General features: G+C 47.7%; 8 protein-coding genes across 8 annotated transcripts; 3 read left to right on the top strand and 5 right to left on the bottom strand.

Annotated features, from left to right (window-relative positions):
* Nucleotides 1-1,594: 1,594 nt before the first annotated feature.
* On the top strand, nucleotides 1,595-2,295 carry F9C07_2161554 (uncharacterized protein). Its single transcript, XM_071509297.1, has one exon. It carries the CDS (start codon nucleotides 1,619-1,621, stop codon nucleotides 2,021-2,023), a length of 405 nt encoding a protein of 134 aa, XP_071364232.1. The 5' UTR covers nucleotides 1,595-1,618; the 3' UTR covers nucleotides 2,024-2,295.
* A 633-nt stretch (nucleotides 2,296-2,928) lies between these two features.
* On the bottom strand, nucleotides 2,929-6,904 carry F9C07_6792 (putative exocyst complex component Sec8; the record flags this gene model as incomplete). Its single annotated transcript, XM_041286672.1, has 9 exons — nucleotides 2,929-3,912; nucleotides 3,966-4,073; nucleotides 4,124-4,269; nucleotides 4,323-4,458; nucleotides 4,513-4,953; nucleotides 5,004-5,117; nucleotides 5,182-6,167; nucleotides 6,225-6,398; nucleotides 6,487-6,904. The coding sequence occupies 9 exons, from the start codon at nucleotides 6,902-6,904 to the stop codon at nucleotides 2,929-2,931; spliced, it is 3,507 nt and encodes a 1,168-aa protein (XP_041147178.1).
* A 553-nt stretch (nucleotides 6,905-7,457) lies between these two features.
* On the bottom strand, nucleotides 7,458-9,968 carry F9C07_2284385 (putative Xaa-Pro aminopeptidase P; the record flags this gene model as incomplete). Its single annotated transcript, XM_041293411.1, has 10 exons — nucleotides 7,458-7,705; nucleotides 7,764-7,808; nucleotides 7,860-7,944; nucleotides 7,997-8,831; nucleotides 8,890-8,935; nucleotides 8,993-9,214; nucleotides 9,272-9,333; nucleotides 9,393-9,558; nucleotides 9,655-9,714; nucleotides 9,773-9,968. 10 exons carry the CDS (start codon nucleotides 9,966-9,968, stop codon nucleotides 7,458-7,460), a joined length of 1,965 nt encoding a protein of 654 aa, XP_041147177.1.
* Nucleotides 9,969-10,262: 294 nt separating this feature from the next.
* F9C07_2092408 (importin 13) lies at nucleotides 10,263-15,782 on the top strand (the record flags this gene model as incomplete). The annotated part of the gene is made up of 5 exons (XM_071508877.1): nucleotides 10,263-10,864; nucleotides 10,917-11,107; nucleotides 11,170-11,656; nucleotides 11,709-13,727; nucleotides 15,135-15,782. Exons 1-5 carry the CDS (start codon nucleotides 10,802-10,804, stop codon nucleotides 15,780-15,782), a joined length of 3,408 nt encoding a protein of 1,135 aa, XP_071364231.1. The 5' UTR covers nucleotides 10,263-10,801.
* Nucleotides 15,783-16,075: 293 nt separating this feature from the next.
* F9C07_6796 (uncharacterized protein) lies at nucleotides 16,076-16,684 on the bottom strand (the record flags this gene model as incomplete). Its single annotated transcript, XM_041286615.1, has 1 exon — nucleotides 16,076-16,684. One exon carries the CDS (start codon nucleotides 16,682-16,684, stop codon nucleotides 16,076-16,078), a length of 609 nt encoding a protein of 202 aa, XP_041147175.1.
* Nucleotides 16,685-16,864: 180 nt separating this feature from the next.
* Nucleotides 16,865-18,972, bottom strand: F9C07_2284382 (pyridoxine biosynthesis protein). The gene is made up of 3 exons (XM_041293410.2): nucleotides 18,679-18,972; nucleotides 18,437-18,619; nucleotides 16,865-18,378 (listed from the first exon to the last, which is right to left on the bottom strand). The coding sequence occupies exons 1-3, from the start codon at nucleotides 18,796-18,798 to the stop codon at nucleotides 17,749-17,751; spliced, it is 933 nt and encodes a 310-aa protein (XP_041147174.1). The 5' UTR covers nucleotides 18,799-18,972; the 3' UTR covers nucleotides 16,865-17,748.
* A 1,731-nt stretch (nucleotides 18,973-20,703) lies between these two features.
* Nucleotides 20,704-21,507, top strand: F9C07_2284381 (uncharacterized protein). Its single transcript, XM_041293424.2, has 2 exons — nucleotides 20,704-21,117; nucleotides 21,198-21,507. Exons 1-2 carry the CDS (start codon nucleotides 20,779-20,781, stop codon nucleotides 21,348-21,350), a joined length of 492 nt encoding a protein of 163 aa, XP_041147173.1. The 5' UTR covers nucleotides 20,704-20,778; the 3' UTR covers nucleotides 21,351-21,507.
* Nucleotides 21,508-21,545: 38 nt separating this feature from the next.
* On the bottom strand, nucleotides 21,546-23,207 carry F9C07_2284380 (putative origin recognition complex subunit 2; the record flags this gene model as incomplete). Its single annotated transcript, XM_041286612.1, has 1 exon — nucleotides 21,546-23,207. One exon carries the CDS (start codon nucleotides 23,205-23,207, stop codon nucleotides 21,546-21,548), a length of 1,662 nt encoding a protein of 553 aa, XP_041147172.1.
* Nucleotides 23,208-23,567: the final 360 nt, after the last annotated feature.

The raw sequence follows: 23,567 nt of genomic DNA, 5'->3' as shown, positions 1-23,567 counted from the left end.
AAATCTATTCTCAAAACATAGTATTGACAAGTAGAAATCCGTACTACTGTATAGAAAACCCTTATATATATAGAAAGACTGGAAGTAACTATGACCGTTAAACGGTTATATATTTACCTTGTGAATCTAGGGGCGCCTAAGAGTTTATAGTATTATATTAATAAGGAATCATATAGGGTCTTATCAAGGCCGTCTATTCGATTAGGCGTTAGGGAGGCCCTGATACCAGGCTGGGACATAGCACAAAATTCGCAATAGTTAGGCTTCATCAGGTTAACTGAATATTGAATTGAATGGAATTGAATAGTGTACATGAATGAATAGTATCCATAAGTTGGTGTAAGTGAATGTTAGGTCAGCCACCCCAGGTTGGACCTCAATAAATTTAGCGCTTTGCTTATATCTTGCACCTGCACAGGCAATCCCATCGAGATATCGAACCTACCTATTAGGACCCAAGAAGCGATTAGACAACTGCCACAGCTGCTAACCCTCGATACAAACCCGAAGGATGGCATAAAGTCCACATATTGACAGCAGAACCGCTCTAGAGGGATTCCAGGATGAGTTTCGTGTCTATACCTCCTTTTTACAGCGATTTATCCCTTTCCTTATGGAAGATTTTGATATCGCTGTAAAACTGAGCTCCCGACCTGACTGCGAAGGGAACGAAAGCCTTGACGAAGAGCGCCTCCGGTACCCAATAGTCAATAATGCACAGACTGCTGAAAGGATTTTGAGATATTTAAAGCGAGAACGAGGTTGATCCGAATATCGAAACCATTGACGACATTGTGGATTATAGCTTCTTGGTGAAAGTCTTCTACTAGTATTTGAATAGACAACCAAGGGAGCCGTCAAACATTTAATGAGAACATTATTTCGCTTTTAGAGGTTCAACAGGAAGCAACACACCAACGAATTGAGAAAGAGGCTTCTAAAAGAATCAAAAGAGAAGGTGTGATAAAGAAGATACTATCTTAATAGGATAAGGGGTCACTCAGCACAAACCAAGATTATCCTGCACGTCAACAACCTCCTCTGGAATCCGGGCCACTTCTGGCTATATGTGGGACAAGCAATGGTGTTAGTTGTGAGAATAGCAACTCACAATGATAAAGGACATAGGCAAGCAAATCCCAGCTTACATTATCATATCTGGGATTCAGTCAACGAGTTAGAATCGGTATTTGTCATACTTGCCAAACACTATATCACACAGAATGCTTCCCCTGACGATCGGTTTATCTTCAACTTTCAAGAAATGTGGATGGCTTGCATTTTTCAAACAATGACACCAAAGCACTTGGCAGAGTATCTTCCCGATGATATAAGCAAAGCATGGCAGGGTTTTACCGACAACATATCTGTTTTAAATGAAGCTATTGGATGAACAGAAGCTTTTACAACATTTATTAACTCAACAGATCCAGCTATAAGAGCCTGGGTATGGGATCTTCGATACGCCTTTCATGATCTTCGAAACTCTCCCAATCTATCCAATCGCTCCTACTATTTCAATATTATGCTTCGGAATTGCAATTTAGCCGAAGAGGCTTGTGATAGAAGAAAGATAGCTTATCTACAGAGTGTCTTACATAGTAAACTGAGGATAGTTATGGGTGGAAACGATAGGCAAAATGCACACCGTGTCAGTTGTAGTGACTTTGAGTTTACTATATCTCGACGATTACAGCTAGGGGTCAAAGTTGGAGACGAAGTGATGCTACAATTTCAGCTTACTGAAACTCTAAATCCTGAGATGTATGCAACCAAAGCATCAATTCGTGACCCAGCTAGTCGATTAGCGGTATCAATTAAAGGCAAAGGAGCCAATGGTGACTACTTTGTCTGGCTTAAGAATGATGGCGAAAAAACCGTGATGATTATGAACAGCTTAGTCGATGCTCTTGAGGGGGTGTCTCTTAGTGAAACCAAAGCAATGCCTAGGCGATGGTACGTGACAAGACAACATGGGACATCAAAAAAGGACGTTGTGTATACAACTGAAGATGAGTCATAGCATCTACAATAAATATGGTCATATTGCTTTTCCAGTTCCATAGAATTAGCAGGGAAGGATTAGAGGGATGGGCTATAATGAACCCCAAAAAGGACAAAGTATAGGGGTACAATATTTGTTTTAGTGATTTTGCTATACTGGAATTGGATCGAATGTCTGTTGAGTACGTTTATTTTGATTTAATAGTCTTAGAGAATTAGAAAAAGATATCTCCAAACCCCCGATGGTCTAGTTGGGTATGGCGTCCGGCTGTAATGGATATACACATATAACCGGAAGGTCGCCGGCTATTCCGGCTCGGGGGATCGAGGTATCTATTTGTCAATTTTTCCTATTAAGCCTGGTAGCAAGATCATCCTTTCTAAATCGTCCTTTTTTGTATGACTGTAGGAAATGTTTCCCATGGACATCATTTTTATCGCATTATACAGCTATCTCAATAATAACCTGTACCGATAACCCTAGTTCCTATATTTCTCTACTCTAGCAACTCAGACACTCTTACGTGAAATCCAGGACTATTGGTTTATACTTTTTGCACCTTGACAAAGCACTGCTGAACGGATATATGATGCGATGTCGGATTGCTACCCAAACACCCACGACTGCCATGCACGATGGTTAATTAGCAATAATCAAAATCAGGCACAAATGCCACTCGGCAGGCAAAGGGCTACTATATGGCCGAACCAAAGGTTCCGCATCCCATGACCACTGCAGAAGAATTTCCATATAGCGGACCATATGCGATCTATCAACATTAGGAAATGCACTGTCAGAACGCCGAGGACGTCAACAGAGCACCAAGGGCTAATCTATTAATTGTGAGGCTGGCGTGTACTAGCTGTCAAACATGGCTCCTCTTTCGAATGAACAAGTCTTCAGAGGAAGAAGCAGAGGTCCCACTACCTGGAATCCCACATTATCTCATTCAGCCTAAGGAGTGCGTCTGCGCTCGCTTTTTTTGCAGCCATGAACTCTTCTCGGTTCTCTGCACCTCTAGGTCCCTTGAGAATATCCGAGAAGCAGAGATCGACGAGGATCCTGAGCTCATCGTAGGTGAATGGCTCGCCATTGCCAGCAGCCAAAGCTTTCTCGGGATGTGTTGCAAATAACTCTTTCTCGTCTTTTGCGTAGTCGAGAGCCTTCTCGGCACCTTCCAGGAACCAGTCCAGGAACTTAGCACTACGCGGAAGAGCGACAATCTCACGGTGCTGCTCATATGCCCGTCTTGCACTTTCTTCCTCGTCTGTATCAACAGCCGGGTCAACGATGATATTCTTCAGGTTTTGTTGGAGGACGAGGACGTCCAACTGAAGCCGCAACGCCCCATTCTCATTCATCGCGCCGATTAGATGGGCACGAGCAATAAATACATGATCGATAAACCTGGCCAATCCTGATGTGATATAACAGCGCTCGGCCGATCCCAGATATGAAGAGATGTTTGTATCAAAAGAGATCAGATCATTGTTTAGCTCAAGTACAGTTGGTGAAGCAGACGTTGGCTGGTTCAGGACTATATGCCACCAAGCAATGTTTGAGTTAGGAGAGGGGGTTGCAGGTTCGGAATCACGATTGTTCCTGGGGTTGGGGCCAGCCATGGTTTTTGTGAGCATGTGAATAATACCGCACCGAATGTCAATGTGTAAGGCAAAAAGTGCGGTCGAAGAAAGATCGCGTAGCGATTCGATAGTAGTATCGAACGCAGTCGCAGTTTCTTGATTTAAGGGAAGGTACACGGGCTGATTTGATCCCTCACGCTTTGGCGCCATAGCACTAATCAAGGTCCATCTGCGGTTTGGTGGTCCGCTTTCTTGTGGCTGCCGTGATTCAGATGATGGCTGCGTGACTTGGCGCAATTTCCATAGATGGCTTGCAAGCCATTGCTTGATCAATGTCAGTAACAAGATCGAGATACAGATGCAAATGGTCGACTCACCGTGCTATTGTATAGAAGAGAGAGAGCCATAACGGTCTTAGGGTCGGAGATGATATCGTACGGCTCCAAAGGCACTTTACTAGTGTGTTCGAGGAGAAGTTCGGTTTCCTGAGAAGTAGTCAGTGGCAATTGCATCCTTCCTCAAAGATCATATTCACCTTGTCTACGAGCTCCTCCTTGTTGTTTGCTTCTGTTTTCCATAGCTCACTGACTACATCGTGGATGTCACCCGATTTGGCATATTGCGCAGCGGCCTTCAGTCGAAATTCACCATTGTCACGAGGGGAGATTTTCGTCACGATGGCTTATACATGAAATCAGAAAAGAGTGTCAAGAAGTAAAATTTTCGGTCCTTACCTCTGTACCACCCGCAGCACTTATCATAATAATTCACGATTTGTGTGATTAGTAGTTGTGTGAATGCTTGGTCATGGGGAATACTAGACAGCATTTTGCTGAACTCGCGGATGATGGACATGAATTTAACCGTACCCTAATGCACCCAATGTTAGAGAAGCCTTGGTGCATTGGGATGTTAATAGCTTACCTTAAAGACTGGACGCGGAGATACCGCCAACCATTGGGGATCTTCTGTAAATGCATCTGGTGTAATGTAGCTCAGCATGCAGAGATCTGTGACCGTCTCATCAAGTTGAGGGAGGAACACATTGACCATAAAGTCATCCAAGAAGGATGTCAAAGTACTCATAGCAATGTCGGAATCCACGGGTACAATTTCCTTTAAGCGTTGAATGAAAGAGAGTGAAGGTGGAAGAAGGATACTCATGTTGAATACACTTGGTTCAATGAGAATCTTATGACCAGTACCTGAATTTCCTTGCTTGGAATCCGGATTTCCGTTCGGGGTAGTTTTCTGTCGTGTCTTCGACACTAGGCCTGGGACGGAAGAGCGAAGAATTTCATCTAATTCATTTTGTTCGGTTTTCATTTCCGTCGACCCGTCCGTCTCGGACAATTTGAACATTTTCTAATACCGTAAGTGAGGGTACACGGTAAATTATACTTCGTTGTACACACCTTGCTCTTATCTCTGTAGCCTGAGTAAAGATGGCGCTTGGAGTCGTCTTCGCCTCCTGGTCGGAGGGATGACTCTCCATCAGTCGCTAGATAATCATGCATGAGGGATCGAATCTGTCACATAAGTTAGGCAAATCCAATGAAGGTACTGTTAAGGAGGCCATGTTCAGCTACCTACCTCACTCTGGTAGAGTTTCCACAGCTCTTTGAAGCCCCCTGCAAGGGCGCTGCTTTTAGGAATGCCTTCACGTTCAACAATCGCTGCGATGACATCATGGACAACGCGATGACCTTCGGCAATAGATTCGAATTTGGCATACAAGGTCCACAGAAACTCAGATAGGACATGCCCGCGGTTCTCGATTGTTTCAGTCGGTAGGTGTGTCTTGCTTTCCTTTGCTGCAAAGCCACGAGTTAAGTTTGGATAGCGAGTATCAACTTCCGCGTTTGTTTTGTCAACTACTGCAAAGAGTTCAACTGGAAGCCGCTGTTCAATCCGGTCGACAGCGATATCCAAATGGCCCATTTTATTCAATGCTTCGATTAGGAGTCGGATATAGTAGAACGTGTCAGCTTCTGGGTTGCGAGAAGCATCCTCCACCATGGGGGCCGAAGCGTCCAGCTTCGCAAGGAAAGTGTAAACAGGTCTGTCCCAAGATGCGCCAGCCCATCCGGATTGACTTGCACTGTTGTTCTCCCCCTCCGGGGTTGGTGGTTTCCATCGATTCGAGCAATAAGGTGATTTAAGATATAAATGATCGTGCAACTCTTCTACCAGTATATCTGTGAGTGATATTTCTTGATTAGTGAAGTAGGCGCGAATATCTGCGAGAGCGCCGATATTGTCTAGTTCAGAGCGCCGTAAGAGGCGGAAAGCATCGTGAAGTACCTCAACGGCGGCGAGAAATCGCTTATCAGAAATTCGCGACTCCAGCTTCTCCGGAAGAGATTGAATCTCTTGGATTTGACTAAACAACTGGATAATATCGTCGTACTTCTGAGAAGACGTCGCTAGGTCTTTGAGTTCGGGCTTAGTCGACAGTAACCCCGACTTAGCCTGCTCCAGAGCATGCTTCAAGTTACGAACCCGACCTTGGGAGCTTTGAATACTTGATTGAATCTTGTGGTAAGTACCGATTGAGCTGTTAAAGCCCTGGTGATGTTCTGGTAATAGTTTCCTTAGCACAAATCCATACTAGACAATAACTCGCGATGACCTACCGTTAACGACAGATTTCAAAGTCTTTTGGATTCGATTATGCACATCCAAAAATTCGGGTTCGCGATCGGCTTTCCCCAGAGTACTCGTGTCCATTAATTGTAAAGCTACCTGAACTGGGACGCATTCGTCCGAGGCTACGAGACCCCATTCTTGTTGGATAGACTGCAGAACCTCTGTGATGAACATGGGTAAGAGTTAGTAGGAGGACAAAGGTATTTGAAACCCATGAAGGGTAAAGGGCCAGAAAAATCATATACAAACCTTCAACAGCCTGAGATCCAGCCGAGTTATTGCTAGGGATATTTGGATCTTTCTCCCGGCTGCTATCAGGCAACCGGCTATCGTCTCCTCGAGGCCGGCCATCTCGCGACGAACTCTGTAGCCTTCTCTCGGGGTTCCCATCCCGTTCCCGCGTACGTGAGCGTGATGATGAATATTCGTGATCTCGATCCCAATCCGGTCTTTCGCGGCGTCGGTCGGGTGATTGGGACGGCGACAACCCAGGTTGCTGCGGCGTCTCAGGGTAAAATCCACCATAGCCCCCTGGCCGACGCTCTCGTCCACCTCCGTAGCTGTTCACAGCCAGATTGCTGCTGTTGCCATAACCTCCATCAGTGCGGTCATATCGGCTGGTGTCGGGGTACCCGTATCCGTTGGCGTAACCTCCTCGGCCACTCATACCAGATGTCTGTAATTAGCGGATATTAGATATGCAGGGCGGAGAATTAAGAGGATTCGTAACGGGGCACGGAAGGTAATTGAGCTTCGTGGAGTCGGCAAGCAAGCTTAGCGATGACGTTGAGAGATCAGGCAGGAGAAAACAATCATGATCGTCCTCGCGACATAGAACTTGGTGGATTCGAAGCAGGTCACTGCATATATGCTAGATAAGTATGGCGCAAATCCAACAAGACGTTGGGGTTCGAAGGGATCGTGACAGGGCGGCAAGTCACTTGCATCGGACAGCTATACCTAAGGTGTCGTTGGCTCACGGGTTCTCCACATTAAAGTGCATTTAAATCCCGTTCGGTCAGCCACATTCCGCTACGAACTGCATTCTCCCTTAGAATTCTGCGCAATACTCCGTACAAGTCTTACGAGGCACATGATTCTACTTCGATAAATTCCATTGGATTGCTAGGATAGAAACACGTCTATGTGATTTCTATTAGACTATAAGGGTCCTAATAACAATTATAGTTTACTGCCCGCCGTTGTTTCAGCTCGCTAGCTCATTTAGAGATGGGCTGTGTTTCCCGCTGGAGCCAGCTGCGTGTGTATTCATCGTTCTCGAAGAAGTGGTGGGTCTTCTCCCAGATCTCTCGGTGGTAGTCATTCACCCATTTGAGCTCAGCATCACTGAGAAGAGATGGCTCGATCAAATTGCGACCAATAGGGGCCATTGTGACATGCTCGAAGCCTAGCCACGGTTTATCCCCAAACTTGTGCGTGGTTTGCACCTCACGCGCCATGATAACATCTGTTACGGCAGGTCAGTATGGGGTTTGGATGAGAATCCGTGTCACTTGAAGGCTTACTCTCTATCCGAATACCAAACTTGCCGTCCTCGTAGAAACCAGGCTCTGCTGTAGTTAGTAGACAGATTCTCACAGGACAAGGCCAGAGTAGCATACCATCAGAGATGACGTTTCCAGGTGCTATAGGGACCTCGGTGTACTGAACACGGGTGCCGACACCAATTGGTCCCTCGTGTACATTCTACAGCTTGATAAGTATTTTATATCAAACTCGCAAAAGCTGACTTGCTTACCAAATAGGAGCCGATTCCGTGCCCGGTTCCATGCAAGTAATCAAGTCCCTCCTTCCAGAGGTACTGTCTGGCGAGCACATCAAGTGCAAACCCACTCGTACCCTTAGGGAACACAGCGGTATCCAGACCAATCACGCCCTTGAGAACCAATGTGAAGGCCTTCTTCTCGAGCTCGGTAGGTTGTCCGAAATGGAACGTTCTGGTAACATCCGTGGTTCCATCCAGGTATTGAGCACCAGAATCGCAGAGGTATATGGCATTTGGATCAATGATAGAGCAACTTCCCTTTTCCGGTTTATAGTGGATAACCGCTCCGTTAGGGCCTGTAGAGGAGATAGTGTCAAACGAAAGACCGACAAAGAGGTCGTGCTTAGATCTGATCTGCTCTAGTTTGTCTGCGGCGTCCACTTCGTCAAGAGTCGATTTCTTGTTGACTAGTTCGTTCTCGAGCCAGGCGAAGTATTCTGTTAGCGCGGCACCGTCGCGGATGTGGCATGCCCGCATGCCCGCGAGTTCCACATCATTCTTCACTGCTTTAGCATCGCCAATGGGGCTACGGACTTCCTCGACCTGTCCCTCGCCTCCAAGGCTAAGGCTAAGTGCCCATGAAGCTTTATTGGACAACAAAAACTTAGAGGCCGTTTCTCCCGCTTCTTGCTTTCTTGTCTCACTGAGGGCCTTCGCGTCGGCATAGATGGCATCATATGGCTTGATCACAACGTCTTGACCCAGATGAGCTGTTACCTCCGGCGTCAGCTTGTCAGCGTCGACATAAAGCTCCGTAGTTGTAGGTGTGATGGTGGCAAAAGAGAAGAACACCGGATTATAAGGAATGCTGAGATATAGTTGTAAGTAAATTGGCATCCAGAAGTTGGGCTTATTTATAAACTCACTCGCTGCCTCTTAAGTTGAACAGCCACGCAATTTCATCGAGCATTGCTGTTATCACTTGTTAGCCACCAAAGACTTCGGTGTAAGGTAACTAGGTAGCAGTACAAACGATGAATCCGGCCGATTTTCTCGACTCCAGCTCTTTGCGGAGTTCGCTAATCTTTTCCTGGAAGCTCTTTCCAGCGTACTTTTCCGGATGAACCCTTACCTTCTCCCTCGGGGGAGCAGGCCGGTCCTTGCCCCAAACTAGATCAACCAAATTCTGCTGAACACCCACCAGTGTCGAGCCATTTTTCTTGAGGGTTTCCGACAGGCTACGGGCACCAGCTGTGAAAACTTAGCTTCTCGAATAACGAGCTAGCAAGAACAAGGTAAATCACTCACACGCTGTGATCAAAGCTGGGTCGACACCAACGACCTTACCGCCTTCGGCCTGTTCGGTAGTCCTAACCACATACTAAGTCCAAAGATTCTGAGCAAACCATATATGCACGACAGATCATACCATTCCTGCCATGTAGGAAAGCCTTCGACACCACGCTTTAGGAGCTGCCAGTTGTTGTCAAGCTGTTTTGAAGCCTGGTTGAAATATCGCCCATCAGTGGACAGAGCGGCTTTGCTCAGAGAAACAATGGCAGTTCCAGCGGAACCGGAGAAACCAGAGATGAATTCTGTGTCTAGTGTGAGCTATACGACGACCGATGGTAGAGGATTGGGAAGTTTGTGTCGGAAAGATGAAAGGCAAGGTTCAAGGACGCAATTCTAACCTCGGCGGCCGTCGCATGGAGCAATATACTCCGACTGATGACTATCTTCAGATGGGACAACTTTGACAAGAGTAAGTATTGAAGTACATCAACTAAACGCAGTGGGATGATGTCATACTGTATACATCGACCTTGTGTTCCTGCATCAACTCTCTGAGTCTCGAAAGACGTTCGGAGGTGTTCACGGTCTCCATGTCGACTGAATAGCGAGATAAAGAGATAGAAAAGAACCTGGGGCGAGAGAGGGGTAGCTGGCTAGCCGATCGAAACGCTGATATCCACGGAGAACGAATTGGAGGGCGAGAAAAAAGCATCGACGAGCGAGGTCTGAACAGAAGGATGCAGGTGCCCGAGTCAAGGGTATCTCGAAATCGCAGACGACAAATACAAGACCCCGAAATGTTACACGAGGCTGCGAGGGTTGTGAAAGAAAAGGGTGGGGTTGAGGGTTAGGTATAATTATAGTGGTTAAGAGAAGGTCGTGTGTGCAATGTTAGAATGGCAGCCGTGGAGATATGGACCAACAAGATGATTAGTCTGGGTTTAGGAGCTGTAGCTGCAGTGTAGCACCACCAGTGTTGGACCATCATTACATTACCTACCAGCAGGGATTCCCGACAATTACCGTCACTTACCGACTTTTTTTTTTTTTTTTTTTTTACATAGCTCCATTACTGTACAATACAGGTCCGTGACCCTATTCCGTCATCTTCGGGTAGAACATCAGAATACAGACGCTACTTTTCTCACTTGCAGGTGAAAAGATAATAAGTCTCCAACCACCTCTTTGGCTGACCACTTCTCGCTAAATTACCTCCTGCAACCAGGGAGTTTCCGTTGTTGAATAGACCGGAAATGACAGGCTTATCCCATGGCTCCATAACAACGCGACCAGAACGCCATATAGATCCTCAAATAGCCCTTGTCACATGGTACATACATACCGACTAATGTCTTCCTTTCAGATGTCCTCTTCCCCTCTCATATTCTAGTTAAACACTGCCTTTAACTTCCCCTCCATCCCACTTCTTCACCGCCTTACATTTACGCCGGTAGTGTTATCAGCACGTGACGCCCCTTTACAGCTATTTGAGCCAATCTATACCCGTTTCTTATCCACTACAGCAAGGCTTCAAGTGCTTCGGCCATGTCTGTGGACGTCCCGGGCCAAAGCTCTGATGTACAAGTCCTCATTAATGAGGCGAGGACAGTATGCTTGGCCCATAGTTTCCACTTCCTGTTCAATCTCTAACAATGCCTAGCTGGTGTCGCAGCTTTATGATCCAGCAAATACCGGCAACCCCGCCAAGATCAAAGCTATCCAGGAGCACCTGCAGATACTCCAGAAAGGCCCCCAGGCATGGCTCATTGCTAATAATCTCCTCAGTGATGAAAGTACTGACCTGAGATTCTTCGGGGCCTTAACATTTACAGTCAAGATTAACCAGGATTGGTACGTGAAGTGGTATACCCTTGTCGCAATTGAATATCCTGACTTACTGGTGTCGGTTGCAGGCAACAATTAAATGAAGACGAGGCTCGAGAGCTTCTCGGGCGACTTATTGATCACTATGTTCTCTTAGTAAATGGGGGAGAGCGCCCTCTGGTGGTACGCAAGTTGGCTTCCAGTCTAGCAACCATCTTCCTAAAGCCCAATGCTCCCTGGAATCAAGCTCTTTGGAACCTAGCGGCTTCTTTAGCAAATGGAAAGCATCTCTCGGAGGAGCAGTGTCAGTCTTTTGACCTGCAAGATGCTGTTCTTCCTGCCATGTCCGAAAGGCAGGTTGTCAGCTTATTATACTTTTCTAACATACTGGCGGAGGAAATCAATAGATGGAGTCCGGAGTCACGGCGAAATGGGGACAGTAACCGGGCCTCTGAAAATATCAAACATGCTTTTCTTCTAGTTGAGTTCGTTCTCCGTCATATGCTGCAGCAAGAATCTTCCGGTCACTCTATATCTGATGGCGCTCCAGGTGTCGAGGCCATCAACTCCTACCAAGTAAGCATGCCCATACCTATCCAAGGGAGCTCTTCTAACGTCAGAACTTTAGTCATGGGCCTTAGTCCGTAATGCACTTCAACTTCGCGACACAATACGTGCCACTCAGCTTGCTCCTGCCACTGGCTACGTGATCCAAAGTTTGAAAGTTCCCAGTTTATCTAAGACTGCAATGCAGGTCCTGGTTGAATTAATAGATTGGCGAGACAGTATATTTAGCCAAGACCATCTCTACTCTATATTGGAATATATCATCAGTGATCTTGGCACGGCCCATATCGCTTCCATAATGGATGCCGATTTTGAAGATGAGAATATGACCTTCTTGGAACTTCTATTAGCGTACGCAACACTCAAGCAAAGGGAGCTTTTGATTCAACCCTTGAATTCTGAACATGAGAAAGTTCTGGCCCTTCTCCACACACTCTTCCAAGCCCCTGGATATGCAGCAGTGGATGATTCAGCATCGCCGTTGGTCCTTGAGTGGTGGACTGAAGTTGCAGATGATCTCCAAGAGATATACTTGGATACAGAAGAAGAAGAAGAAGAAGGGCTTGATCCCGCTAAACGCAATCTTGCTCGTGCAGCTATGGATTGCTTTGAGAAACTCAAATATCCAAGTCCAGAAGAGCTACAAGAATGGGGCGATGATGATCGCAGTGAATTTGGCGCTTTTCGCCGCGACGTCTGCGACTTCCTCCTAGCAATCTATCCTATGTTAGGTCTTGAGTTAGTTCAAGTGTTTCAGGAACGAGCAAAATCATCTCTAGTGCAGCAGGACTGGAGAACATTCGAGGCCGCAATATTCTGCATGGCTCAACTTTCAGAGGCTGTCGACGAGAATCAGCATGCAGACGCATGTTTAAACGCAATATTCTTCTGTGATGAATTTGCTCAATTATGTACAGGGGACGTTGCAATGATTCCCGACAAACCTCGGCAGACGCTAGTGGACATGCTTGGGAAATATCAGTCATACTTTGAACGCACACATGCCTTACTTCCTCGCGTACTAACGTTCCTTTTCGCATCACTGGACGTTGCATCATGTGCTTCTGTAGCATCCAAATCTATATCGCATCTTTGCAAATCATGCCGCAATGCTCTAACATTCGAGCTTCCAGCGTTCATGGATCAGTTCGAGCGATTTCGCTTCAAGCCTACAGCCACTGCTTCCACCATGGAGAAAGTTCTAGAGGGAATCGCTGCTATCGTGCAAACTTTACCTACTGATAACGAGAAAGCACAGTTCCTTGAGCGAATACTGAAATTCTTCCAGGAGCAGGCAGAGCTGGCACGAGATGAAGCCTCTCGCGGGTTGGTGGAGCCTGCTCGCTGCCGCGGTCAGTTAGTTCTCCGTTGCGTTGCGAGTATTGGAAAAGGACTCAGAACAGACGGCGAAATTATTTTAGATACTCTTGACGGTGGAAACGGGGACCCGTATCCACCGACCTTTTGGAATACGGGTAATGGGGCTGTATCGCAGAACCTAATAATGCAATGCATGCAGCTTCTAATGACCGACTTTCCCTTAGACGTGACCATCATCGAAGCAGCATGCGACATACTGAAGGCTGGTTTTACCGAGAACAGTGGTCCTTATGTCTTTCCACCGATGGTGACAGTCAATTTCGTGAAGAGTATACCTTTAGGGAGTGCTGGCACGGATATGGTTATGGGCACGGCCTCGGCATTCTTAGCCTCTCACAGTGCACATCCACAACGTATCCGTGAAGAGACTGTTGCCCTGATTGTCAATGTATATGAGACCTTTTGCTGGATGCATGAGAAGCCAGAGTTCTACGACCCTGAGGTTGCGAACAGTGGCATCGACTTTCTCACTCGCCTACTCCCCAAGTATCACCCCTTTCTCTTTGCTCTCACCGCCGTACCCCAGGATTCCAATCAGGCAGGAGCTGGTCATGTTGATGGTGCCCGTCAGCGTCCACCAGTACTCCAAGCGATTTTAAACTTCACACTCCTTTCCTTGCAAGGCCCAGAGCCACTCCCCCTTCGCTCTGCCTCCCAATTCTGGGTAGGCGTGCTGAACCTTCCTTACGAGGAAGAAGCTGTACAGAGAGCGCTCAGAGACAGTATTCCCGCTCTTTGCCGCATACTGGCATCTCAGGTCGCCGGGCGATGTGCTCGTTCCGACCTTGAACATCTCTGTGAGGTGCTCCGACGGCTCATCTTCAAACAGCAAGGACTAGCTCGTCCGCATCTCGCAACTGCCTTAGCGGATTTAGGTATTGACCAAACGAACCAGAACCAGGGCCCTGCTGTGTCACCCGAGGAGAGACAGCGTTTTCTTGCGTCGCTGTTAGCTGCCAGGGGCGCAAAAGCCCAGACGAGCCAATTGACGCGTTCTTTCTGGGTGAAATGCCGTGGATCTGGTTTCGATTATATTGGGTAGATACCAGGTGTTACAGTTGTCGCAACGTGGACAATGCAACGAATACGAATAATTGGGTTTGGATTTGTCCAAGTAAAAATAAATATCAAGTCCAAAGTGAGGCTCGAAAAACTGATGTAGACGCACAACAGGGCTATGTCAGCAACATATGTGTGAGTGCCCCATAGGGCAGTGGCTCAGGCACAATCCATCATGTTTGTGCCTGTCTTGTCATAATGGTGCCTATTAAGACAGGCAACGCATTGTTCCAGCGCTTACAATAACACACCACTGGACAAAAAGAACCACTTGTTCTTCTTTGTAAAGTGGGTCATCATGCACGATCTCTAGCCACTGGGGCGGTGTACAGATCAGCATCAACTTTGACCAATCTGGAAGCTCGTTTGCTCCTAGATTTGATGTTCCGCTCACCTCGCTTCGCTCCAGAGTCTAAAGATGGATCTTTGACTTCCGATCAGGCCCACAATACGGAGTATGGCTGAGCTGAATGCGCTGCCCTTTATATAGTTCTGTTTAGTTGGCCCCCCCCCCGCAGCCTTGAAACCCCCTAAACTCTCCACCGCAAAAACTCTTTGTGTTCTAACTACTTTCCTCCTTTTTCGCATCTCAATTGTTTTGACGAGTCTTAGTTTTGGAACAGATAGAATGCCTCTTTTCGCAAATTCCCCCGAGGCTCTTGCTAATGTAACCCGCACTGACTCGCTTGATCCCGCTACAACATGTAAAGGCGTCACAGGAGGTGGTAAGCCATGTCGCCGTGCATTGTCAGATACAAAGATGATGTATTGCTGGCAACATAAGGATCAAGCAGTGGCAGTATCGAATGGGGCAGGCAACAAGCCGAACACTTCACAGTTACACCCGAGATCAAGTATTGATACATTGATGGAGCGACTCAATATCAGGGACTCACTGGACAACTCCAACCGATACCGGCCATTCAAGACAAAGAAGAAAACCAAGCGAACACTCTGCTGTTGCTTCGAAATTATTGAAGAGAATGAACCACTTCCTCCGCGACCAGTGCGTCCATCTTCACAGAATAGACCCCAATCGATGCAACAGGTGCCATCCAGTGCTCAGAGGCCGCAAAAAGGAGGCTGGATCCCTCCAACACTTTCTCCTCAAGCCAGCTCCGCCCTTACGGAGGAGCTTGCCAAACCACTGTCGGAAAAAGATGAGCCCGGCTATATTTACATCTTCTGGATCACGCCTGCCGACCACTCTTCCAGATCGATGCCGCCGCCTACAGACGTCGGCTCGTCCTTATTCTCTAAGCATGATGATCGCGGAAATAATGCCATCCAAAAGGCCAGAGATCTCAATGCTTTGACCACGAAGCCCACCGAATTTAGTCCTGGTGCAATTCGCCTCAAGATAGGCCGGGCGAACAACGTCCAGCGTCGAATGAACGAATGGACCAAGCAATGCAATCACCACATCACCCTGATTCGGTATTACCCCTACACGCCTTCATCGCCCGGCCCAAGCAGCGGACCTGCCCTCGAAGTGGGAAGAAAAGTCCCATATGTTCACCGCGTGGAACGACTGATTCACCTCGAACTAGACGACTATAGAGTCCGCGACATGGGCAAGTGCTCGGAATGTGGGAGAGAGCACCAGGAATGGTTCGAAATCAAGGCCCAAAAAGAAGCCATTAGGAGTGTGGATGAATGTATTCGCAGATGGGTGAGATGGGCCGAAAGCCAGTAACCACGGGATCAAATTCCATAGAATGTGTGACATAGATCCATAACAGAACAAACTCCAGATCAAGCCATAGTTAGTAATTTAGAAATTCAATGCAGCGTCGACTTCCATACATACCAGGGGAAAAGAAAGTAACCAAATTGTAGCATTCAAATAAATCATTGGTCCTATACGTAAAATAATATAGAAAATAACTGACCACCAGCCCAATCCCAATCCGTAACCAACCCAAGAATACTAGACAGATTAATGAATGAATAGATAAATAGAGAAAGAGAGAAAAAGAAAGAGAAACCTCAATCCCTCCCCCCATCCTCATCCAAATCCCCATTCAAACTTCCCCCCCTCTCCCCATCAACAACAACTCCCAAAACCCACCTCCCAACCACAAAAACAACCCACCCCCACCCCCAGACACAGAACCCCAAGATACTCGTCCCAATCACCACCGGCGCGAGCACCAAAACTGCCACACAAGAATACAGCGCCACAGCCAGCGACGCCGCAATCACCGCCCCAGCGACAAACAACCCGATCGGCACGCACGAGCAAACAAACTGCGCCAAGAGCAAGGTCGCGATAACCGGATGCGCGTGTAGGAAGTCCAAAGAGGTGGAGATATGGGAGCTCGCACGGACACTGGCGCGGAAGAGGTTGGTGGTTAGGTATGTTTTTACATCTTCGAGGATGAAGGTGGTTGGTTGGGGGTCGTGGTCTTGGTCTTGGTTTTGGTCTTGGTCTTGGTATTGATATTGGTTTTCGGTTTGGGAGAGGGGGGGTTCTTGGTCTCCTTCTTGGTCTGGTTGTTCTTCAGGGGGTGGGGTGAGGAGGTTTTGGGCTGTGGTTGTTTCGGAGGCGTTGTCGGGTTTGAATTGGGGGAGGGTGAGGGAGTGGTGTTCGGTCATTGTTTCTTTTGGGATTGGCGTGTTGTGTGTATGGGTGTATGTGTGGTTTTGGTGTTGCGTGGTTGTCGAGGTTGTTGCGAGGTAAGTGTGCAGGTAGTAGGTAGGAAGTAAGTCTGGGTGTGTTAGATAGGGAGGAGTTGGTGTTATTTGGACGTCATCCTTATCGAGTGTTGAAGCTGAGATGATGATGATGATGATGATGATGATGATGATGATGGAGGAGGAGAATAATCTCTACCGAGGCTTTTCGAGCCTTGAAATGGTATTACGTGGTGTCATGGCTCTGTTGATGGTGGTTGGAGTCAGGGGAAGTATTACCGATACGTCCTGGCTACCTACGCTCCCGTTTGGGGAGTGTTGGGGTAGATCTCCATGGATGGGTGTCCCCTTTCATCGTCTGGTGTAATCGATTAATGGCCTAGAAGGCGTTTCCAGATTTAGAAATTTAATTGAAGGACCTGCCTTATCTGGTAATCTAGAGGAGAATTTGATCGATTTCGGATTGATTCAAGTCCATATTTGTACTGTTTTGGTTTCGTATATACAATTGACTTTTTCTTTGTTAGGAAGGTAATCTGTCGGGTAGATCGAGATCCTGTTACTGTCGCTAATTTAGTATCGTTTCTAGAAAGAATCCCGCCAGCTTTGATTGGCAGGTTCCTGACAGACTTGAAGCGCCTCGTCTCAACTAAAAGTGAGCCTCATAAGCCAGTCATCAAAGGTCCAAGTCATCTGACCATATTACAGCTGACCATCACAGGTAGTTGCTTTAATGCCACCCAAGGCCTGTCGCCCTGATATCAAATCTGGTTGTGCTATCATGTACGCCCGAAACAATTATTATAGAGCTTCTGTTATCGCCGAAGTCCTATCGGCAAACCTAAAGAGACCTTGTGACAATGCTTTCATATGCTCATAGCTCGTAATCGACAATATACAGTACATCTTCCCTCCTTTATGTTCGGACGGGTGAAAACAACAGGGGAAGAACATACTCTTGAAAAAGACATTATATCGACTTTTCTAACGCCCGCAAATGAAACGAAACAGCAAATGGGGTATATCTACCAGCCCCTCTTAGCCAACTTGTCGCTCTCAGCCATCTGAGACACGTTGATTCCAACCATGGCCTCACCCAGACCCTCGCTGACTTCAGCGAGAACCTTGGGGTCCTTGTAGTGAGTCACAGCCTGGACAATAGCCTTGGCGCGCTTCTTCGCATCGCCAGATTTGAAGATACCGGAACCAACGAACACACCATCGCAGCCCAGCTGCATCATGAGTGCGGCATCAGCAGGGGTGGCAACACCACCGGCAGCGAAGTTGACGACAGGGAGACGGCCCTTCTCGGCGGTCTCGCGCAAGAGCTCGTACGGGACCTCAAGCTCACGAGCGAAGGCGCGGAGCTCGGGCTCGTAGTCGGGAGAGGATTGGAGGATGGCACGGGCACGAGCAATCTGAGCGTTAACGGTGCGCATGTGCTTAACGGCTTCCACGACGTCGCCGGTACCGGCCTCACCCTTGGTGCGGATCATAGCAGCACCCTCGGAGATACGGCGGAGAGCCTCGCCGAGGTTGCGGCAGCCACAGACGAACGGAGCCTTGAAGTTGTGCTTGGTAACGTGGTAGATGTCGTCGGCGGGGGTGAGGACTTCGGATTCGTCGATGTAGTCGATGCCAATGGCTTCAAGGATCTAATGTAAGCATTGTCAGTTTCCGATGGTGTACGCAGAGTGGCAAGTAAGCTCCTACCTGGCATTCAACGAAATGACCAATGCGGGCCTTGGCCATAACAGGGATGGTGACGGCTTCCATGATCTCCTTGATCATGCTGGGGTCAGACATGCGCGCAACGCCACCCTGGGCTCTGATATCGGCGGGGACACGCTCGAGAGCCATGACGGCGGCAGCACCGGCCTCCTCGGCAATGCGAGCCTATACGAATGTCTTGTTAGTTTTATCCATTGAGCGGAAGTCATTGACAATGTGCATACCTGCTCCGCATTGACAACGTCCATGATTACACCACCCTTCAACATCTGGGCCAGACCGGCCTTGACGGTGAAGTCGTTGGAGGCAGAAGCCCCGTTAGTTCCGTTCTGCTGAGAAGCCATTGTGAGAGAGGTTTGTCCGAGTTGAGGATATTAGGTCACAGAGAGAGAAAGACAAGGAAGGATGGTCTAAGAACAGGGGAGAAAAGAAGAAGGAAGCCGAGCTGGGTTATTTAAAGTGAAAGAATGGTGACTCAAAGGCAATCGCCGCCGAAGACAACCACTGTCAACATAGGGCGCGGTGTCCATGGAACCCACCTTAGTTGATTCCCCTTGTTCACCCCGCCGACTTTTTCCCTCAGGCTAGACTGTCCGCGGAGAGACGGGCCAATCAGAAGGCTACTGCCCCTCCATCCCTCTATGGTAAAGTTTAGCAATCTTTCGGCCGGAAACTTTGCAATACTGGCGCAACCCCCGCCGCTCACCGGTTTCCCGCGGGCATACCTGTCCTGCAAGTATTGTACATTTCCGGAGTATTGTTTCTCGTCCGGTGACCCAAAGCATGGCATACTTGAGGCGGTTTTCATTGGTGGGTGCACCCACCGCCCAGACATTTTACGAACCTGAGCAGAATTTTTGTAAATTGGAACCCTTCCGAATCTAGAACGACTCATCTTGGTAATACTACATAGTATGAATGTCCCAAGTTTCTTTAATATACTCAGTCTCATACGAATAGATGGCGACAACCACGATCAAAAGACTTAGTCGTTGGATTTAGTATGAGCAATCAACTAAAGTGTACACTCAGTACCTATATACGTACGCTGCATGTCCAAAATATGGTATGCCTATCTCAATTACCCACTCGTTAGAACTACCATATAAGGACAGACACATGCAACTAGCACCCGGCCCGAGTACCTTACCTACCAGTTAAAAGTAAAATTACATCTCCATGTGTACTGCCGGTACGAACTTTTTACTTAATCGTTTACTGAACAAACGGAAACTTCCGAAGTGGCGGAACGGCGGAACTGTTGCCACTTGTATAGATCATGGCATCTGCATATCAATCCATCTTAGATACTACTTGGATATCGGATCAGATATGCGGATTCCCTGTCCCCACTCCATATATAAGCTTAATACTGTGACACGCATTAGGTTAAACATAACCTGTCAGATGGCTTGCTTGTGATAGTGGTGCGTATCTATCTTCTATCTCTTTCGATTGTTAGTTTTAGGCTTTAGCCAACAGAGGTGTTACTTTACATTGGCCGTTCTACCACTCTAGGAAATAGTCGCGAAGGGGTGGCTATCGTCGTTCGAGTGGCCACAAACAAGTGTGTCTTATCAGTTTGATCGCTTTTTGGACAACGCATAGTATAATTAGTATCATTGCTGTTTAGCATCTTTAGTGTTGATAAGAGATCTGAGGCTCCATGCGTAATGAACTATGGAACTACTCATATTACTTGTATATAAGCACGGTAGCTGTAGTCTCCAGTGTCTCAATTTGTTATAATTATATGGGGGATGCCAATATAACATGTTACCTCTCGCTGTTGTTTAGAGAGGCCACAAGCTCAGTTGAATTCCATGTCTCGGTGGTAAGGCATATTATGTTCCACGACCATTGGTTCATCAAAACTATCTACTTAGTATTATCTCCTCTGTCAATCTCTGTAGTGGATTGGATAATTATCCCATATACTCTCACAAATGCACACCCTAGTATTATATATAGCCCTAGCTGAAAAATCTCTCGTAAGGCGTTCAATTGAATCACAAATACATTGAACAATCTCCCAAAACGCTAATATAATTACTGTGAAACTGACGCGCAAAGCCCTAAACCTACTTACCCTCTTATGAAGGGCATTTCCTGTACATTTAATTGAGATTGACAGCTTGGCCTTCCGATGACGTCACCCCATCTCCTCCGTCCAACATCTCCTTCAATAGCTGTTACATTCCCACCTCCAATCCCTTGAAAGAAGCTTCCTTCTGTCTCAAAGGCGCTTTCTACTACATAACAACCAATCCAACAAACCAACCATTCTCTCATATCCCCACGATAACCTATCAAATACAGCAAACATGTCATTCCTCCTCACCCGCACCTCAGCCGTGCTAGGCGTCGGCCTCGGCCTCTCCCTCAGTCCGCTCTCCCCCTTCCGTTCCGCCCCAATGCAATGCCAATACAGCGCCCCGTACTACCGACCCGAGTCGCAAGCCTCCCCGGACTCAGGCTGGACCGTTGACCGCAACGACCCCGTGCTCCTCAAACAGGGGGCTACGAAGAGCGGGTGGTTGACGGCGTCGAATATGCGACAGGTGAGTCTGGGGAGTGTCCTTGGGCTGGTTGTGGGGGTGGGATTGAGGGCGTTTTCGAGGGTTTTGGTTGTGCTTTTGGGTATGGGGGTTGTTTTTGTTGAGGTATGTTCTTGGTTTTCTCTTCTTACTGGTTTTTCTTATGTGGTTGGGGTTTCTTGGCTGATATGTTTCCGTGTGTGTAGTGGGCTGCTGCGAAGGGGTATAATGTGATTCCTGTGGATCGGTTGCAGAGGCTTGTTAAGGGGGTTAATTTGCAGAAGGCTGTGTCGCAGCATAAGCCGTTTAAAATTAGTTTTGGGGCTACGATGGCGTTGGCGGCGTTTGCGCAGTTTTGATTTACTATGTGATACATGAGGTGATTTATGGTGCTTATTGGAAAGGAACTGTAGCCTAGATATATACATAAGCTACCGGATACCGAAACCCGAGAGTTACCTTCATAGATTCAAGTTAGTTACTTTAACAGAGATAAATACATTGTTATACAGGGGTATCATGAACATGTATGGCGCCGTCTGAAATACCGACCATTAACTCAATACCAAGTCTTCTAGAACTCCCTCCATTTCGTCGCGCGGCAAAGGCACGCCCAGAATTTCCATTCCGCTTGGATCCAGCCTTGATGTGATCATCTGGTGGTCGTGGAATTCCTTCAGTAGCGTCCGGAACATCATCTCGGAGGAAGCGATGAACTCTTCGGTGGCTTTTTGGTATAGCGCACGGAACTCTATGCCGACTTCATCCTTTCCATCCCCGTCGCGTCCTGCTCCACCATCCATTTCATCATCCGAGTTATGTCCCTCGTCGAACATTGATATGATCTCGGTCAGGAGCAGTCGATACAGGTTCCGTGCGTTCTCCGGAAGACTCTTCAACACGAACTCGACACCCTCTTTACCTCCGACACGACGGCCCTTGCGACCAAGCAGGTTATGCACCTCTTCTACGACATCGAACTCGGTGTCGAACGGTGCAAATGTTGTGCAATCGTGGAAAACGAAATTGAACTGCTCACGGAGACTGATGTCCCACATCAGCAAATAGTTCGGTGTATCGGCCGTTACAAGGAGGTGAATTTTCGGCGTAGCAGCGAGTCGTGCGAGGAGGGCTTGGTTCGCAGCCCTACGGAGAGGTGGTGCATCAATGGAGTTGATTAGGACAGTGATTGGCCTTTGTGATGACCGTGACTTCAACACAGACTGTAACAACTCCAGTACCTCTATCGGCTGAGAACCCATTTTGGAGGGAATGTCAGCACCAAGCACGGCGGTGACGATCGTAGCGAATATTGACCGAATGGAAATGTTCGGTGTATGCCCATTGACCACCACGATGGAAGGAGGAGCAGAACTATTCTTCTGATACAGCCACTCCGCGAAATTTTGCAATAGGGGACGCTTCGAGCCGTACCCATACAAGCAGATGTTATACCCCTGTTCAAACTCGAAGTTCCATTGTGGGAACGACCGATGGTGTACATCAAGTAAGAATGCCTTCTCATCTTTACACGGGTCTGCGTACTGTGCCATCTTCTCGAAGTACTCTTCGTGTGTTAACAGAGAGATCTTATTCAGTGTATTGTTTGATGTTCGCGGGGGGCCAGCTCGATTCTGGAAAAAGTATCGCTCATGGGCCGGGAGTTCGCCCTCGGGCGTGGGAGAACGCTTGTTCTTCGCACCCTTTGGTCTTCCTGCTCGGCGCTTCGGTGTTTGGGCAGTCTTATTTGCTTCATCCTCTCCCTCCACCGTTCCGACTACACCATTCACATTCTCTGCAGCTGTTGTGTCATTCTCATCTTGCAGGATTTCCTCCGCCAGGCGATCAGCTCCGTCCCAGTCTTCCTCATCGTCGTTTTGTTCGAGAAGAAGACGTGCGCTTTTCTTCTTCGCAGATCGGTCCGCGTTCCGTGCTCTCGAAGGGGTGGAGACAGCAGTAGATTTTGTAGGAGTTGAAAATAGAGCTTTGGCTTTGGACTTTTGTGTAGGCGTTTTCAGGCCGGATTCTTTCAATGCTGCGGGTGTTGCCGTGCTGGGTTTCTGAGGTGTCGACTTTATCCGTTTCGATGGCGACGCTCCAACAGGGGTCTCCGTATCCTCATGTCCATTTGTGGAGCCATTGAATGCTGCAGTCCTCTGTCTCTTGGGCGTCGAGACAGGACGCTCATCGCCCGAATCTGTCTGTTTGCGCTTCATGTCAGTATGTTCGAAGAACAAACGCAATTGATAGCAGGAAACTAAATACCATCCGGACGCGACTGGTAAATTAGAGAAAATCAGAGCGAGATGCAAGGGCCGAACCAAGGAGCGCTATTAGGAATGCCAATCTCTAGTCCTTTATCCCTCGTGGCTTTTTCTCGGCGCGCCTCCAACGCGGTTCATTGATTGAGGATAAAGCTCGGGACCGACTATTTATCCGACTCCGCGGTATCGGAGCTGGAAGCTGATGAGGATCTCCATCGGCCGGTGTGGATTTCGAGTACTCATTGAATTGGGAATTTCTATCTCAATTCTGATCCGAGGACTTGCTGTTGGGCTTTGGCTGTGGTATATTCG

The sequence above is a fragment of the Aspergillus flavus genome, chromosome 5, assembly GCF_009017415.1.
Source record: "Aspergillus flavus chromosome 5, complete sequence".
Lineage (NCBI taxonomy): Eukaryota > Fungi > Ascomycota > Eurotiomycetes > Eurotiales > Aspergillaceae > Aspergillus > Aspergillus flavus.
The sequence above is the reverse complement of the archived record's forward strand: the minus strand, read 5'-3'. Positions and strand labels throughout refer to the sequence as shown.

Bases quoted from the DNA above. Each gene is read 5' to 3' on its own strand.
- F9C07_2161554 (XM_071509297.1), top strand. From the start codon at position 1,619: ATGGGTGGAAACGATAGGCAAAATGCACACCGTGTCAGTTGTAGTGAC.
- F9C07_2284382 (XM_041293410.2), bottom strand. From the start codon at position 18,798: ATGGCTTCTCAGCAGAACGGAACTAACGGGGCTTCTGCCTCCAACGAC. The intron at 18,620-18,678 runs GTATGCACATTG...ACATTCGTATAG, and splicing joins ACGTTGTCAATGCGGAGCAG to GCTCGCATTGCCGAGGAGGC. The intron at 18,379-18,436 runs GTAGGAGCTTAC...TGCTTACATTAG, and splicing joins GTCATTTCGTTGAATGCCAG to ATCCTTGAAGCCATTGGCAT.
- F9C07_2284381 (XM_041293424.2), top strand. From the start codon at position 20,779: ATGTCATTCCTCCTCACCCGCACCTCAGCCGTGCTAGGCGTCGGCCTC. The intron at 21,118-21,197 runs GTATGTTCTTGG...CCGTGTGTGTAG, and splicing joins TGGGGGTTGTTTTTGTTGAG to TGGGCTGCTGCGAAGGGGTA.